We start from the raw sequence: 16,163 nt of genomic DNA on the forward strand, positions 1-16,163 counted from the left end.
TAAGGCTCACAGCTATCACCATTCTTGTTAAGACCTGGTATTTCCAAAGATTGGCTCTGGTTTCCAGCCAAAGAAGAGAACATCAAATATGACCCCACTTCTTTCTAGGGCCAGTAGAATGCATGGCTAGTAAGGGAAGTCCACTGTATTTTATCAGTCTCACAATCCTGAGAAAGGTAGAGGAGGAGCTGTGGTCATTTTTTTTTTTTTTTTTTTTTTTTTTGGGTCTGCTTGCTGCCTCCAGAACAATCCAAGTCCTTGCGTATGGCTGGAGGTTTCTACAGATTGTGGAGTGACCGCTCTCTAATCTGCAGGACTGGTCACCCCCAGGACTTCTTTTACTGCTTTGTAGAAGGTAGCATCAAGGTAGGCATTATTTTTCTCTTAGTATCTCCACTTCCCGTTTTCCAGTGGGTGACTTTGCCCTTCAGAGGACCTGTATTTGGCAATGGCTGAAGACAACCGGTTGTCACAACATGGAGAGGGATACTGTGGCATCTAGTGGGTAGAGGTCACGTATGCTACTTAACATCTTACAGCACAAGGACAGCCTCCCCTGCAACAAAGACTTACCTGGTCCAAAGTGTCAACAAGGCCAAGGTTGAGAAACCCTGCTGTAATTCTTTCTTCATGCACACATTCCCAGACCTCCTCAAAATGACTATTATCAGTGTCAGAGGAAGGGTAGAATTATACACACTCCCTCTTCCTTCTCCTCACTAGCAATTCAGAAATCCCCTTAATCATAAAGATTCTAAAGAATTATATATTTATCTGTAAGATTAAATAACAAATACTATCTTAACCTTCTAAAAATGATTATCATTAGAAACAATGCAGCTTTCTTACTGTAAGTATAAATGGAAAGGGCTGATTATTTAAAGTAAATGGGACCAAAAGTCCCATGAATAATCAAAAACTTGGTTAATAGAGTATGACCAGAGAATAATGCACTTGGCTTCTGTGGAGAAATTACAGTACATGATGTGAATTAGTATTAAGGAAATTGCATAAAAAGTTACTCTTAAAGTACCGTGACGCTGAAGAAACAGCCTCAGGTGCACAATATATCACATTCAGTCTTTATCTTTCTTAGTATTTTCATGGCTTCTTTCACCTTGGATAACCCAGAAGCTCAGCCCTTGGAACTTTCTGGAACAATAACATGCCTTACTCTCCACATTTATTTTAATCTAGTGATAGACCTTAATTTTATTGCCAGTAGTTTCTTGGTTTCGCAGGAATTGTTTTCAAACTTCAACTTACCTCACTTATTTTGAGGGCATAGACTGTCCTTAATAGTTAAAAGCATAATTCACTTTAAATGAAATGTGTGCCTGAAAAGTTATACCTGAACTGAATTTTTGTAAATAAAATTGAATTTTTAAACCACAAGGGAAATTTGCCATTCCAAGGGAGTTTGAAGCTAAACCTTTTGTAAAGCATCTTGCTTTGCACAATTATTATGCAAACAATTATTCTTTACTTTGCCTTTTTTGTACTAATTTTGGTATTTGCTCAAGTCTAGTCCAATATTATGCATGATGCTTTTTTTTTTAAATGAACATTTAATTTGAAGTGGTTTTAATAGCTGAAGAGAGTTTTGCAAGCTATTTCCAAGGGAGTACAAACTGGGCAATACATATATCCTTTAGTTACAAGGATTTGTTAACATTTGTTCTGGATGATGAGAAAGGGGACAAAAGGAAATAGGTAGCAGTAGTGAATCAATCATTACTTCCCCTCTGCAACGAGCAGAAAACAGCGGCTGGTGGCCTATTACTTGGTGAAGAGTCTGCCTTCAGAAACTAGATTGCCTGGGTTCACATCCCTGCCTAGTGTGGTCTTGGGCTATTTACACGGCTCAGCTGTGCCTTGGTTACCGCCCAGGAAACATGGGGAAAACCACTGTTATCTAGTGTGGCTGCTTTAAGGATCAAGTAAGTTAATTTGTGAATCCTAACGGAATCCCGGCGGGAAAGGGGAGCTCCAGGGCCAGGGGTGAGGAGGAAAACGAGAGGCGGGGAGCAGGCAGGACGTCATTCTTGCGGAGGAGGCACGGCCGGTTCCGTCTGGGCTGGACCCCCGAGGGTCCGAGGCTGCTAATCTGAAGACACTCCTTAGTGTCTTCCCACGGCACCCTGCCACCTTCCGCCGAGGGCTCAGCCAGCTAAGCAGCCCGCCACGAGTCATTATTCTTCTGGGATTTTACCACTTCGCGTTCCACCGCTGAGCCCTGGCCCACGGCCGTAGCCGCCACGCAGCCCGCGAGACGGCCTCCACGGTGGTCCAGGGTTACTACCGGGGGCCGGAGGTGAGCGGCGACAAAAGGCTTCCAGAAGCGAGCGCCTCTGACTGTCCCCGGGGACTCGTCACACAGATGTCTCTGCAAGCCCGTGTCTTCCTCCAGTCACCACCGGAGAAAGGGTCGGGAGAAGCCTTCAGGCGGTCCAGCTCCAAAGCTCCGCCCCACGGGGGTGGGGGAGGAGCGTCCCGGCTGCGCCGTAAAGTAGGGAGCGCGCTTTGCCGCTCCTTTATCTTTACGGCAGGCCGTAATCCACGCCGCCAATATGGCGTCCCCCACATAGGCAGGGACCGTGGTTTCTATCCTAGGTGGCCCAGGTCAGTGCTGAGCTGGTGCTCCCCGTTTATCCAGCCCCGGCCACAGAAGGTATCAGTCAAAGTTCATTTCGGCCTCTGGAAGCCACACCCTGACGAGGGTCAGGAGTCGCCGCTTCTTTATAGTTCCTGCAGATTCCTCCTCTGCCCCGGTTGGTTTCCCGCGCCACCTCTGCGGACACCTGAAGTCTCTGACTTGCATAGTCAAACCATGAGTCTTCGGCAGTTGCAGTTACGCTTGCCCCGTTGTCTCGGAGCCTCGGGTCCCCCGCGGCGCTTGTGGTCCCGGCCCCTCGACACCGTCTTAGGGTGTAGACACCATCTCCTCCTGGGCTCCTGCCGAGCGCAGTCCTCCAGGTCCCCGGCCCACTGGAACCAGGTGGTGTCAGAGGCGGAGAAGATAGTGGGCTACCCCACGTCCTTCATGAGCCTCCGCTGCCTGCTGAGTGACGAGCTCAGCAACATCGCCATGCAGGTGCGGAAGCTGGTGGGCACTCAGCACCCGCTGCTGACCACGGCCAGGTGAGCCACCCCTACTCTGCCGCTGGCGCACCCGCGCCCACTCCTGTCCTTGACCCTGGACGGCGCACACTGACCCCCGGCCACTTTTTACTTCGTCCTTCCTTCAGCTCTCCGAGACGTTCTATATGGTGCGTCTTCTGTAGTTCGCTTAACATTCTTACTCCACGTGCTCAGCTGAAGGGAAAAATGGTTTCCTTTTCTAAAGCAGTTGTAGGCTTTTCGTGATTTTGCTTCTTAACTGATAAAGATTAAGATGCCTGGATTCGTGGAGAAATCGAGCAGGGCTGTTAAGTTTATCGGCTCACCTTCTGGAAATGGCCCTCTAAAATTGGGACAGATTGGATTTTCAGTTCTTAGAAAGAGTGGATAGTTCTTTCTAATGATTGTCCAGACTTGAACTAGGAATCTATCCGGCCAGTAGTCATGATCCTCTTGGGATATTTGTTGCCTATGCTGGCTTACTGCTGTAAAACTTGCTGTAGAGTTTTTAAGGGCTTTTTTTTTCCTCCCTCTTAAATCACATCTTCTGATTTGTAATTAATTTCAAACATACAGAACGGTTGCCAAAGTGAAAATAGTATTAAGAACACATTTTTATGCCCTTTGATCAGATTTACCTACTACAAACACACACTTTTTTTTTTTTTTTTTTTTTTTTTTTTTAAGATTTATTTGTTTGAAAGGCAGTTACAGAGAGTCAGAGGCAGAGAGAGAGAGAGGTCTTCCATCTGCTGGTTCAGTCCCCAGATGGCCACAACGGCGGAACCTGCGCCTTATCTGAAGCCAGGAGCTTCTGAGTCTCACATGCGGGTGCAGGGGCCCAAGGACTTGGAGGTGGTCCTGGTATCCTCTCTGCTTTCCCAAGCCATAGCAGAGAGCTGGATCGGAAGTGAAGGAGCTGGGACTTGAACCGGTGTCCATATGAGATGCAGGCACTGAAGGCAGAGGCTTGACCCTACTACACCACAGCACTGGCCCCGAACACACATTTTTTATTTCCTGAATTCTTTGAGGATAAAATGCTTGCATTATGGACCTTTATCCCTGAATACTTCAGTATGTATTTCCTAAGAATAGGGATACTCTCAAAGAACTACAGTTCAGTAGCCAGCATTTAGCCTAGCAATTAAGAGCCCACATTCCTCATGAGAGTGACTGGATTTGATTTGTGGCTCTGGCTTCTGGCTCTAGCTCCCTGCTAATGCAGACCCTGGCAGGCAGAGATGATGGCTCAAGTAATTAGGTTCCTTCCACTCATGTCAGAGCCATGAATTGAATTTGCTTGCAGTCATCTGGGGAGTGAAGCAGCATATAGGAGCTCTTTCTCTGTGTCTCTGCCTCTCAATTAAATAAAAAAATTAAAAGTAAAACTACAGTACAGTTATCAACTTGGGTATATTATTTATCTCCTTGAAAGGCAGAGTTACAGACAGGCAGAGGCAGAGAGAGAGAAGTCTTCAATCCACTGGTTCACTTCCCAAATGGCTGCAATGGCTGATCTGAAGCTAGGAGTCAGGAGCTTCTTCCGGGTCTCCCACGTGGGTGCAGGGGCCCAAGGACCTAGGCCATCTTCTACTGCTTTCCCAGGCCATAGCTGGGAGCTGTATCATAAGTGGAGCAGCCGGGACTCGAACTGGTGCCTATATGGGATGCCAGCACTATAGGCGGCAGCTTTATCCACTACACCACAGTGCCAGTCCCAACTTAGGTATGTTTTAATATTGATGTAATACTTTAATGTATCATTCATATTCCAGTTTTGTTAATTTACCCAGTACTGTCCTTTATATTATTTAGCATCTGGTTCAGGATCCCACTTTTGATCAGGTATTGCATTTAGTTGTTATATCCCTTTAGTCTTCTTCAGTCAGCGACATTTCCAAAGTTCTTCTTGGCTTTATGACTAGAGCAGTGGTTCTCAACTGTGACAGTTTTGTCCCTCTCCCCCACCCCCAGGGACATTTGGCAATGTATGGAGATGTTTTTTTTGCTGAAATAAAAGGAGTTGGGTATTCTAAGATGCTTAAGACAGCCCCACAAGAAAGAATTATGTGCCCCAAAATGTCACCATGTGCCAAAGTAGAGAAATCCAGGATAAAACTGATGTTCTTTTCCTATTTTACTTTTTTTTTTTTTTTGACAGGCAAAGTGGACAGTGAGAGAGAGAGACAGAGAGGAAGGTCTTCCTTTTGCCGTTGGTTCACCCTCCAATGGCCACCGCGGCCGGCGCGCTGCGGCCAGCGCACCATGCTCATCCAAAGGCAGGAGCCAGGTGCTTCTCCTGGTCTCCCATGGGGTTCAGGGCCCAAGCACTTGGGCCATCCTCCACTGCACTCCCGGGCCATAGCAGAGAGCTGGCCTGGAAGAGGGGCAACCGGGACGGAATCCGTCGTCCCGACCAGGACTAGAACCCGGTGTGCCAGTGCCACAAGCCAGAGGATTAGCCTATTGAGCCATGGCGCCGGCCAATTTTCTTTTTTTTTTTTTTTTTTTAAGATTTATTTATGTATTTGAAAGTTGAGTTACAGAGAGAGGTAGAGACAGAGATCTTCCATCCACTAGTTCATTTCCCTGGTGGCTAAGTATGTGCTGCAGATCAAGGCTGAAGCCAGGAGCCAGGAGCTTCATCTGGGACTTCCACATGGGTGGCAGAGGCCCAAGGACTTGGGCCATCTTCCACTGCTTTTCCCAGTCCATGAGCAGAGAACTGGATTGGAAGTGGAGCAGCCAAAACTCAAACTGGCACCCATATGGGATGCCGGCATTGCAGGCAGCAGCTTTACCTGCTACACCACAATGCCAGCCACATTTTCATTTTTAAAATTAAACTTTTATTTTGAGTTAATTGTAGATTCACAAGCGGTTGGAAGAAAGAATATGGAGAGATCCAGAATACTTAGTGAAACTAGTACAATGTAATAAGCAAGATATTAACATGGATACATTCAAGATACAGAACATTTCCATTCCCACAGGGATCCCTCATGTTACTCTTTCACAGCCATACCCACTTTCCTTGCTCATACAACACCCCTTCCTGTAGTTTTTTTTTTTTGAGACACCTGTCATTTTTCTTTTTACACCTGTCATTTTTCTTTTTACCAAAGTGGCAGTACTAATTTTATTTTTTTCATTGTTGCCAGTTATCAGGAATGTTACTTTTCTTTTTTTTTCTTCTTTTTATTTTTTGACAGGCAGAGTGGACAGTGAGAGAGACAGAGAGAAAGGTCTTCCTTTGCCGTTGGTTCACCCTCCAATGGCCGCCACGGCCGGCACACCAGGCTGATCCGATGGCAGGAGCCAGGTGCTTCTCCTGGTCTCCCATGGGGTGCAGGGCCCAAGCACTTGTGCCATCCTCCACTGCACTCCCTGGCCACAGCAGAGAGCTGGCCTGGAAGAGGAGCAACCGGGACAGAATCCGGCGCCCCAACCGGGACTAGAACCCGATGTGCCGGCGCCGCAAGGTGGAGGATTAGCCTAGTGAGCCGCGGCGCCGGCCAGGAATGTTACTTTTCCATCAGGCAATCAGACTAAACCTGTTCTGTAGCTCGAATGTTAGTTCTGGTGAGATTGTGGCTGATACATATTCAGAACACACACACAGACAGATATGTGTGTGTGTGTGTTTAAGATTTTTAAAGATTTATCTATTTATATGAAAGGCAGAGCTACAGAGAGGCTGAGACAGAGGGGGAGAGAGAGAGGTCTTCCATCTGCTGGTTCATGCCCTAGATGACTGTAGTGGCCAGAGCTGTGCCAATCTGAAGCCAGGAGTCAGGAGCTTCTTCTGGGTCTCTCATGTGGGTGCAGGGGCCCAAGGACTTGGACCATCTTCTGCTACTTTCCCAGGCCTTAACAGAGGGCTGGATTGGAAGTGAAGCAACTGGGTCTTGAACCAGCACTCAGATGGGATGCCGGCACTGCAATTGGTGGCTTTACCCACTATGCCACAGTGCCAGCCCTGTGTGTATGTTTTAAAGCTTAATAATGCAACAAGTGAGTCTCTTACCCAATTTAAGAATTCTAGGGTGCTGGTACTGTGGCATAGCAGGTAAAGCAGAGCCAGCATCCCATATGGGTGTGGGTTTGAGTCCTGGCTGCTCCACTTCTGATTCAGCTCTCTGCTATGGCCTGGGAAAGCAGTGGAAGATGGCTCAAGTCCTTGGGCCACTGCACCTGCATGGGAGACCCAGAGGACACTCCTGGCTCCTGGCTTCAGATCAGCCTAGCTCTGGCTATTGCAGCCATCTGGTGAGTGAACCAGTGGATGGAAGACTTCTCTCTGTCTCTTTCTCTCTCTCTCTGCCTCTGCCTCTCAATTAAAATAAATAAATCTTTAGGAAAAAATTTAATAAAATCATGACAATTAATTGAAAAGAAAAGAATTCTAACTTAACCAATCCTGTCGAAACTACCTATGTATTCTCCAGTCAGTTTCTCTGACCTCCATTATACTGACTTTTTGGGGTTATACTTTTAAAAAAATAAGTGTGGGCATTTGGCCTAATTGGTAAGCTTCCAGTAAAGATGTCCATATCGCAGTTTGGAGTGCCTAGGTTCAATCTCCAGGTCCAGTTCCTGACTCCACTTTCCTGTTGATGTGGGCCCTGGGAGACAGTGGTGATGGCTCAGATAGCGGTGTTCCTGCCACTGATGTGGGTGATCTGGATTGTGTTCCTAGTTCTTGGCTTCAAGCCTGATTCAGCTCCAGCTGTTGTGGGTATTTGTGAATGAACCAGCAAATGGGCGATCTCTCTGTCTTTGTTCCTGTCTCTTTCTAATACATAAAAATAAATACATAGGTATTTCCCTGAACAAAAATAGCACAATGAATTTTTCTCATTTTGAAGGAAATTTAGTAATATGACAGTAAATTACATATGGCTTTCTTGAATTAATTTCTTTTTAAAGACTTCATTTATTTTTTAAAGATTTATTTATTTATTTATCTGAAAGATCAAGTTACAGACAGAGGAAGAGACAAAGAAAATGGTCTTCCATCCACTGGTTCACTCCCCAAATGGCTGCAAAAGCCAGACGTGAGCTGATCTGAAGCCAGGAGCCAGGAGCTTCCTCTGGGTCTCCCACATGTGTGTAGGGGCCCAAGCACTTGGGTCATCTTCCACTGGTTTCCCAGGCCATAGTAGAGAGCTGGACTAGAAGAGGAGCAGCCAGGACCAGAATTGGTACCCATATGGGATGTCAGCACCGCAGGAAGAGGCTTAGCCTAACACACCACAGCACCAGCCCCTAATGATTTTATTTATTTATTTGAGAGATGGAGTTACTGATAGAGAGAAGAAGAGAGAGAGAATGATCTTCCATCTGCTGATTCACTCTCCAAATGGCTGCTACTGCTAGAGCTGGGCTGATTGGAAGCCAGGAGCCAGGAGCTTCCTCCAAGTCTCCCACTCAAGTGCAGGGGCCCAAGCACTTGAGCCATCTTCCACCGCTTTCCTGGGTCATTAGCAGAGAGCTGGATTGGAAGAGGAGCAGCTGGGATGTGAACTGGCGCCCATATAGGATGCCAGCACCACAGGTGGAGGCTTAGTATACTGCAGTCATTTGGGTGGTGGGCCAGTGGATGGAAGACCTTTCTCTCTCTCTCTCTCTCTCTCTCTCTCACTTTCTCTGTCTGTAACTCTACCTCTCAAATAAATGGAAAAAAATCTAAAAACAAACAAAAAAACAAGGAGAAGCAGTACAATAAAGTAAAATAAACAGCATAAACAGAACAGTATAGTATGGGCAGAGAAATAGATAGATCAATGGAACAGAACGGAGAACCCAGAAATAGATCAATACAAGTATGTCCAATTGATTTTAACAAAGGTACAAAAGCGCTTTAATGGAGGGAGGATAGTCCTTTCAACACATGATGCTGGAACCATTGTACATCATAGGCAAACAAATGAACCTCAGCCTAAGCCTCATACCATAGTTTTTAAAAAATCAATGTAAAATGGATCATTGTGAAGTCAATGTAAAATGGATTTAAGGGTGAAACATAAGACTATAAAATTCTCATTAGAAAGCAAAGGAGAATATCTTCTGTAACTAGACCTAGGTAAATAGTCCTTAGACTTGGTACCAAAACCTTAATTCATAAAAGAACAAACCAGTGATTGAACCCCATCAGATGTTTGACCTCATGGTTAAGATGGTGGTTAAATGCCTGCATCCCTTAACTGAGTACCTGTGTTTGATTCCTGCCTCTGGTTCCCACTTCCAGCTTCCTGCCAGTGCAGATTCTGGAAGCATCTGCTAATGGCTCAAATAGGTGAGTCCCTGCCACCCACATGGGAAACCTGGATTTTGGTTCCAGCTCCTAGCTATAGTCCAGTCATGGCCACTGGTGGCATTTGGGGAATGAGCCAGCGCATGGAAGTCCTCTCTTGCTGCTGCTCTCTCTCTCTCTGTGTTTCTCTCTCTGTGTGTGCTTTCTCTCTTGGATAAATAAAAATTAATTTCAAAATTGACATAAAAAATTGCTCTGCAAAAGGGTAAAATGATTTGTTACAGAACGGAAGAAAATGAAAAGAAAGTCTTGTATCTGGAATATTTGAAGAGCTCTCTAAACTCAACAATAATAAAACAAAACAATTAGAAAATGGGCAAAAAAGAAAATCTTTATATAAAGATGGCAAGTAAGCATATGAAAAGATGTTTAACATTATTAGCCTTTACAGAAATGCAAATTAAAACCAGAATGTGAGGGGCTGGCAATGTGGCAAAGCAGGTTGAACTGCCATTGTGACACTGGCATCTTATATCAAAGTGCAGATTTGAGTACTGGCTCCTTTGCTTCTGATCCAGCTCCTTGCTAATGCACCTGGGAAGGCAGCAGAAGATGGCTCAAATAATTGGGATCCTGCCACCCTGTGGGAAACGCAAATGGAGCCTGACTCCTGCCCAGCCCTGGATGTTGTGGGCATTTGGGAAATGAACTGGTTGATGGAAAGTCTCAGTCTCTGTGTCCCTCTTTCCCTTTCCTTCTTTCTCTCTCTCCCTTCTTCCACTCCCCATAATTCTGCCTTTCAAATAAATCTTCTAAGAAGAGCAACCCTGCTACTAGATTGACTAAAATAAAAAGATAGGAAGTTCTGGTGAGTTTCTCATACATTGATGATGGGAATGTAATATGTCACAGCCACTCTGGAAAACAGTTTATTTTTCTTTTTTAAAGATTTATTCATTTATTTGAAAGACAGAGACATGGAGAGAAAAGGAGAGAGGGGGGTTGAGATCTTCCATCTACTTTTTCACTACCCAAATGGCCACAAGGGCTCGAGCTGGGCTTAACTGAAGCCGGGAGCCTGGAGCTTCTTCTGGGTCTCCCACATGGGTGCAGAGGGCCAAGTACTTGGGCCATCCTTACCCACTTTCCCAGGTGCATTAGCAGGGAGCTGGATCAGAAGTGGAGGAACCAGGACTTGAACCAGTGCCCATATGGGATGCCGGCATTGCAGGTGGAGGCTTAACTTTCTATGCCATATGCCGGCCCCAATAAATTTCTTGTATAACACATAGTGTATATCTCAGCATAATTTATATTCTTAAGCATTTATCCCAGAGAAATAAAACATATCATAATGAAAGCTATACACAAATGTTTTTAGCAGCCTTATTTGTAATAACCCCATACTGAAACAACATAAGTATCATTCAGTGGAAAACTGCTGAACAAAATATGGTATATAGAAAACAAAGAAATGCTACTCAGCAATAAAAAGAAATGAAGTAGTGATAACCACCACAACTTGAATGAATCTCAAAGGAATTAGGCTGACTGAAAGAAATATTTTTCCTCAAAATTAAAAATAGAGTACTTATATGATCTACCAATTCTACTTCTGGGTATATATCCAAAAGAATTCAGTGTAGGGGCTGGCATTGTGGCATAGCACATAAAGCTGCCACCTGCAACACTGGCATCCCATATGAGTGCCAGTTCATATCCTGGATGCTCCACTTCCAATCCGGCTCCCTGCTAATGACCTGGGAAAAGCAGTGGACCCAGATAAAGCTCCTGGCTCCTGGCTTCAGCATGGCCCAGAACTGGCTGTTGTGGCTATCTAGGGAGTGAGTCAGCTAATGGAAGATGTAAGAAAAAAGGGGCACAGAACAGAGAGGAGGCAGGGTACAAATTTGCAGCCAGAGCATCCATAGAGATGGTTGACCATCTGTTGGTTTGAATACAGCCTGAACACTTGGCAGAGGGCCCCAGAGGTGGGTGACCAACTACCGGTGTGCATATAGACTCTACACTTGGCAGAGGGCCTAGACCCCAGGGGCTGTACTTTTTTAAATCTTAGGTGGGCTAGGGGTGAGTGTGGGGGTGGGGGTAGGGGTAGGGGTAAGCATTCGGAAGTGATTTCCTCCATACATATCTTTCTTTCTTTTTTATTTATTTTTATTTTTATTTTTTTATTTTTTGACAGGCAGAGTGGACAGTGAGAGAGAGACACAGAGAGAAAGGTCTTCCTTTTTGCCGTTGTTTCACCCTCCAATGGCCGCTGCACTGCGGCTGGCGCACCGCGCTGATCCAATGGCAGGAGCCAGGTACTTATCCTGGTCTCCCATGGGGTGCAGGGCCCAAGGACTTGGGCCATCCTCCACTGCACTCCCTGGCCACAGCAGAGAGCTGGCCTGGAAGAGGGGCAACCAGGAAAGAATCCGGCACCCTGACAGGGACTAGAACCCGGTGTGCCGGCGCCGCAAGGTGGAGGATTAGCCTAGTGAGCCGCAGCGCTGGCCCATACATATCTTTCAAGTTTGGCTTCTGAACCTGGGGGAGAATGGGAGGATTGGGTGGGGTGGGGTATAAAGGGTGTGAGACTGAATTGAGATTCAGGGACAAGAGATAAATTCCAATTTTACCTCTCTTTTTGTCAATGAGCTAGAACGGCTGAGGCTTATGTTCTTGCTCCATCAATCCTGACTTTGAGTATAGATAAGTGTTGGCTCGTCCTGTGAGGCCCACACTATTGGGATTGGTGGGGCAATGGCTTTCTTCAACAAGAAGCACCAGAGACAGTTTCGGTGAACATGTCCGTTTATTAACAATCAAGCACAAGCTTTTATAGGGCGGGCAAAGGGGAGTAGCTAGTTCAGGGTAGCAACACTAATTCTATAGGATAAAGTACCTCTGGCACCTCTATACTTCTCCAATCAGCTTGAAGTAGCCTTCCACATGGTCTTTAATGAGTCTGGGCCACACCCAGAGAGCTGTTAACCTAGTTGACAATTACAAAGCCCTTCAATAGGAAGTGGGTGTGGGGAGATGTGCCTGGGGCTTTTGCTGCCTGCCAGCAGTCAGGTCATGTGTGGATCCCAGTGTGCTGAGCCCCTGACCAGGGTCTTTCCTGGTAGGCATGGTGTGCTATGCTCTCTTTACCTCTTGAATGGGCTAGGCAGGCAGTCTCCCAGCCAGGCATAGGATCGCCCACAGATAAGGAGATGGGGCGCTTATTTCTTTCTAGCTACTTCCTGGTGATACAGGGGTGTAGACATGGGGTGAGGATCTGAGCGAGAATGTATACTTGGGATTGGATTGATTGAAGAAGAGCAGTTTTGTGTTGCTCCTGTGTGATGGCTTGAGATACAGCAGTCATTCGTTCTACTTTTCCTGAAGAGGAGGACAATAGGGAGTGTGAAAATGTTATGAGATATGAAGAGAGGCAGACACTATTTGAGTAACTTGAGAGGTAAACTCCAGTCCGTTATCTGATTGAATGGAAGCCGGTAATCCAAATCTTGAGATAATATCATTTAATAGTATAGTGAAACACTGGAAGCTCTTTTATTTGAGTATAGAAAGCTTCCACTCACCCCAAGAAAGTGTCCACCATAACCAGAAGGTAACATGTTCACCTAACTGGTGGCGTATGGGTGAAGTCAATCTGCCAGTCCTCCCTGGGAGTGATCCACAGGCCTGGTGAGTGGGAAATGGGGACAGCCTGAAATGAGAGCTGGGGTTAGTGGTTTGGCAGATGCTACATGTCTGAGATGTGTTATGCAGAGTTTCTCATATGGTGGGAGTTGTATGTACGTGTGATCTCAGGAAGTGAAGAGAGCTGGGGTTTGAGTGATAGAGACAGTGGACTTTTTTTTTAGAAAGGTAACTTGGAGAAAAGAAAGGAGTATTGGTTTTTTGTCTAGAAACCATCATGAATCCTTCCTAGATGGCTCTTGTTGTTGGAACTGAGATTTCTAAGTTTGAATATACAAGAGCTAAGTTAAAGAGAAAAGATGGGATGTTATCCATGAACTGCTGCTTTAGCTGTTAGATCAGCCTGATAGTTAGCTTCAGAAAGGTACTGTTTACTTTTCTGGTGGCCTTTGCAGTGAATAATAGTGGCTTTTGTTGACAGCTGGGCAGCATCAAGAAGAGCTTTAATCAGCTTGCCATTTATTATAGGGTCCCTCTGGCTGTCAGAAAGCCCCTTTCTTGCCATATTTGGGAATTGGAATGGATAATATTATAGGCATTTTGGGAATCTGTGTATATATTAACTGTCTTTCCTTTGGCTAAGGTGAAGGCTCAAATCAAGGCTAACAATTTGGCCTATTGGAAAGTAGTGCCTTGAGGTAGGGGTCTAGCCTCTGTGACCCAGAGTGGGGGAAGAAGATACATCATCAAGGTACCCCTCAATTATTGTGTATCCAGTGGAAAAAGGGGGAGTTTTGGAAGCACTGCCATCAATGAACCAATCCTAGGTTTTGGGAATAGTAGTGTCTTGTGAGGTAGTGAAAGGTAGTTAGGGAAAAATCAAGGAAGTCAGGACAGGAATGGGGTTTGAGGGGATCAGAGAGAGTGGTGGGGAGGAGAGTAGCTGGGGTGAAAGAACAGCAATGAAAAGTAATGGTGGACTGGAAAAGGGTAGAATGAAGAACTTGGACATGAGATGCTGATATAGATTGAAAAGCGTGGTGGCTAAGGAGGTCTTGCAACCCATGGGAGGACCAAATTTGTAAGAGTTGATAAAGGGTCAGTTTTTTTGGCCCTCAGTAAAAAGAAGGGCTGCTGTGGCCAGGATCCCTAGGCATTGGGACCAGCCTTCATAAACCACATCTAAATGCTTGGAGAAATAGGCCATAGGCACCATAGAGTCTCTGGCCTTTCGGGCGAGGAGGCTGAGTGCTTGCTCCTTAGAGTTATGGATATAGAGGAAGAACAGTTTAAGTGGCTCAGGAAGTCTCGGGGTGGGTGCTTGTGGAAGAATTCTCTTTAGGGTTTGGAATGGGGTCTGTAGGGAGGAAGTCTCTTGCAAGGTCTCGTCACTATTGCCCTTGGAAGCTTCATAGGGAGGTTTAGCAATAAGAGAAAATTTTGAAATCCAGATGTGAGAATATCCCATGAATCCCAAGAAAGAGAGGAGGTCACGCTTAGTACAAGGGAAAGGGAGAGTGTATTGCCTGTTTTTGGGCTGGAGGAATTGTGCATGGGTCTGGCATGTAGAAGTAGAGAATTTGAGAAGTAGAGATTAGCTGAGCCTTCTTTTGAGATACCCTATAACCTTTTTAAGCTAGAAAGTTTAGAAGACTTGTGGTATGTTGGAGACATCTTTCAGGAGGGGCTACAGAGTAAGAAGATCATCAATATATTGAAGAATCATGCTGGGTGAAAGGTTACTAGAGGCTAGATCTGCATGGAGTGCCTGTCCAAAGAAGTGCCCACTGTCCCAGAAACCTTGGGGTAACACTGTCCAGGTGAATTGTGGAGTAAGACAAGTATCAGGGTGAGACCAGGTAAAGGCAAAGAGTAGTTGGGAACAAGTGTCTAGAGGAATTGTGAAGAAGACATCCTTCAGGTCCAGGATGGAAAAGCAAGAAGTCATAGGGAGTATTTGGTAGAAGAGAGTATAGGGGTTTGGCACAGCTGGGTTTGTGGGATAGACAGCACCATTAATATGTCAGAGTTCCTGTATTAAGCGATAAGAGCCATCAGATTTTTTTTGACAGGAAATATAGGTGTGTTATGGGGAGAGTGGATGGGAATGAGTATGTTAGCTTGGAGGAGGCGGTCTGTAATAGATTTTAGACTGCTATGGCCTTCTAGCTTAAAGGATATTGGGGAACAGTAATAGTTTTTGTAAGGTGTTTTAGAGAGATGTGAATGGGGGTAGGGTGGGAGGTGATTACCCTATGGGACGTATCCCACACTACGGAATTAGCCAAGGGAAGGGAAGGAGTCTGGGGTGGAGAGGTGGGTCCATCATGTGAAGTATAAAGGTTTATGTTTTATTCCTGGTGGGAGTGGAGATAGATGCCCCCAAGTGGTGGAGAAGGTTCCTGCCTAAGAGGGGTTGGGGCAGTTAGGAAGGATGAGAGAGGAATGCAGGAGAGTAATATTTCAAAGGAGCAATATAAGGGAGGGGTCTTATTAGGTATTTCGATAAGGCCTTTCATGCTAACAACAGAGACTGAGGAAGGGAGGAGTGGGCCACAATATTCATTTAAAACAGATAAGCTATCCCCAGTGTCCCCCAAGGAAGAAACTTGCTTGCTGGACACTGTCCCTGGACTCATTTGCAATGGGCATGTAGAACCCTGGGCCTCCTCATTCTGTTAAGTTTAACAGAGATGAGATGTCCTGTGCCAGAGGGGTTTGAGCAGAGGGCTAAACCAGAAAGGGTGGTTTCTCTGTTTCTCTCTCTGGGGGCAATCCATTTTCTAGTGACCCCATTGTCTGCACTTGGGACTCGAGGTAGGGGGAGGCCTAGTGTTAGGGCAGTTCCTGGCCCAATGTCCAGTATTGCCACATTTAATACAGGCCCCAGGAGGGCTAGAGCCTTGAGCTGAGGTGGGCTTTGAGTTGGAGTAAACCTTAGCCCAGTGCCCAGTATTGTTGCATTGATAACAGGACCCCTGAGGGGTGGGTCTTAGCTCAAGATTGCGGTCTTGGTGGATTACAGAAGCAAGCATTTAGTTTTCTGTTTCCTTCTGAGTCCTTAATCCCTTTCCTCTATTGTTAAAAGCATGAAAAGCCCATCTATGAGGGCCCTCTGGGGGTTTGTGGA

General features: G+C 45.8%; 1 protein-coding gene across 6 annotated transcripts in view; it reads left to right on the forward strand.

Annotated features, from left to right (window-relative positions):
• The first annotated feature begins 203 nt into the window (after positions 1 to 203).
• Positions 204 to 16,163, forward strand: part of PDSS2 (decaprenyl diphosphate synthase subunit 2) — a 293,668-nt gene continuing 277,708 nt past the window's right edge. For 5 of the 6 annotated variants that reach the window (XR_016233799.1, XM_002714881.6, XM_089332766.1 and 2 more), the window contains exon 1: positions 204 to 3,141. Coding sequence is in view for 4 of the 6 variants with exons in the window: in XM_002714881.6 (XP_002714927.6) it covers positions 2,381 to 3,141 (761 nt within the window). In the remaining 2 variants the exon portion in view is untranslated. Of the gene's footprint in view, positions 3,270 to 16,163 lie in introns of all 6 variants that reach the window. The other variant, XM_089332769.1, reaches the window with a different exon arrangement.

The sequence above is a fragment of the Oryctolagus cuniculus genome, chromosome 5 (genome assembly GCF_051225735.1).
Source record: "Oryctolagus cuniculus isolate XC-2025 breed Fujian yellow rabbit chromosome 5, ASM5122573v1, whole genome shotgun sequence".
Taxonomy (NCBI): domain Eukaryota; kingdom Metazoa; phylum Chordata; class Mammalia; order Lagomorpha; family Leporidae; genus Oryctolagus; species Oryctolagus cuniculus.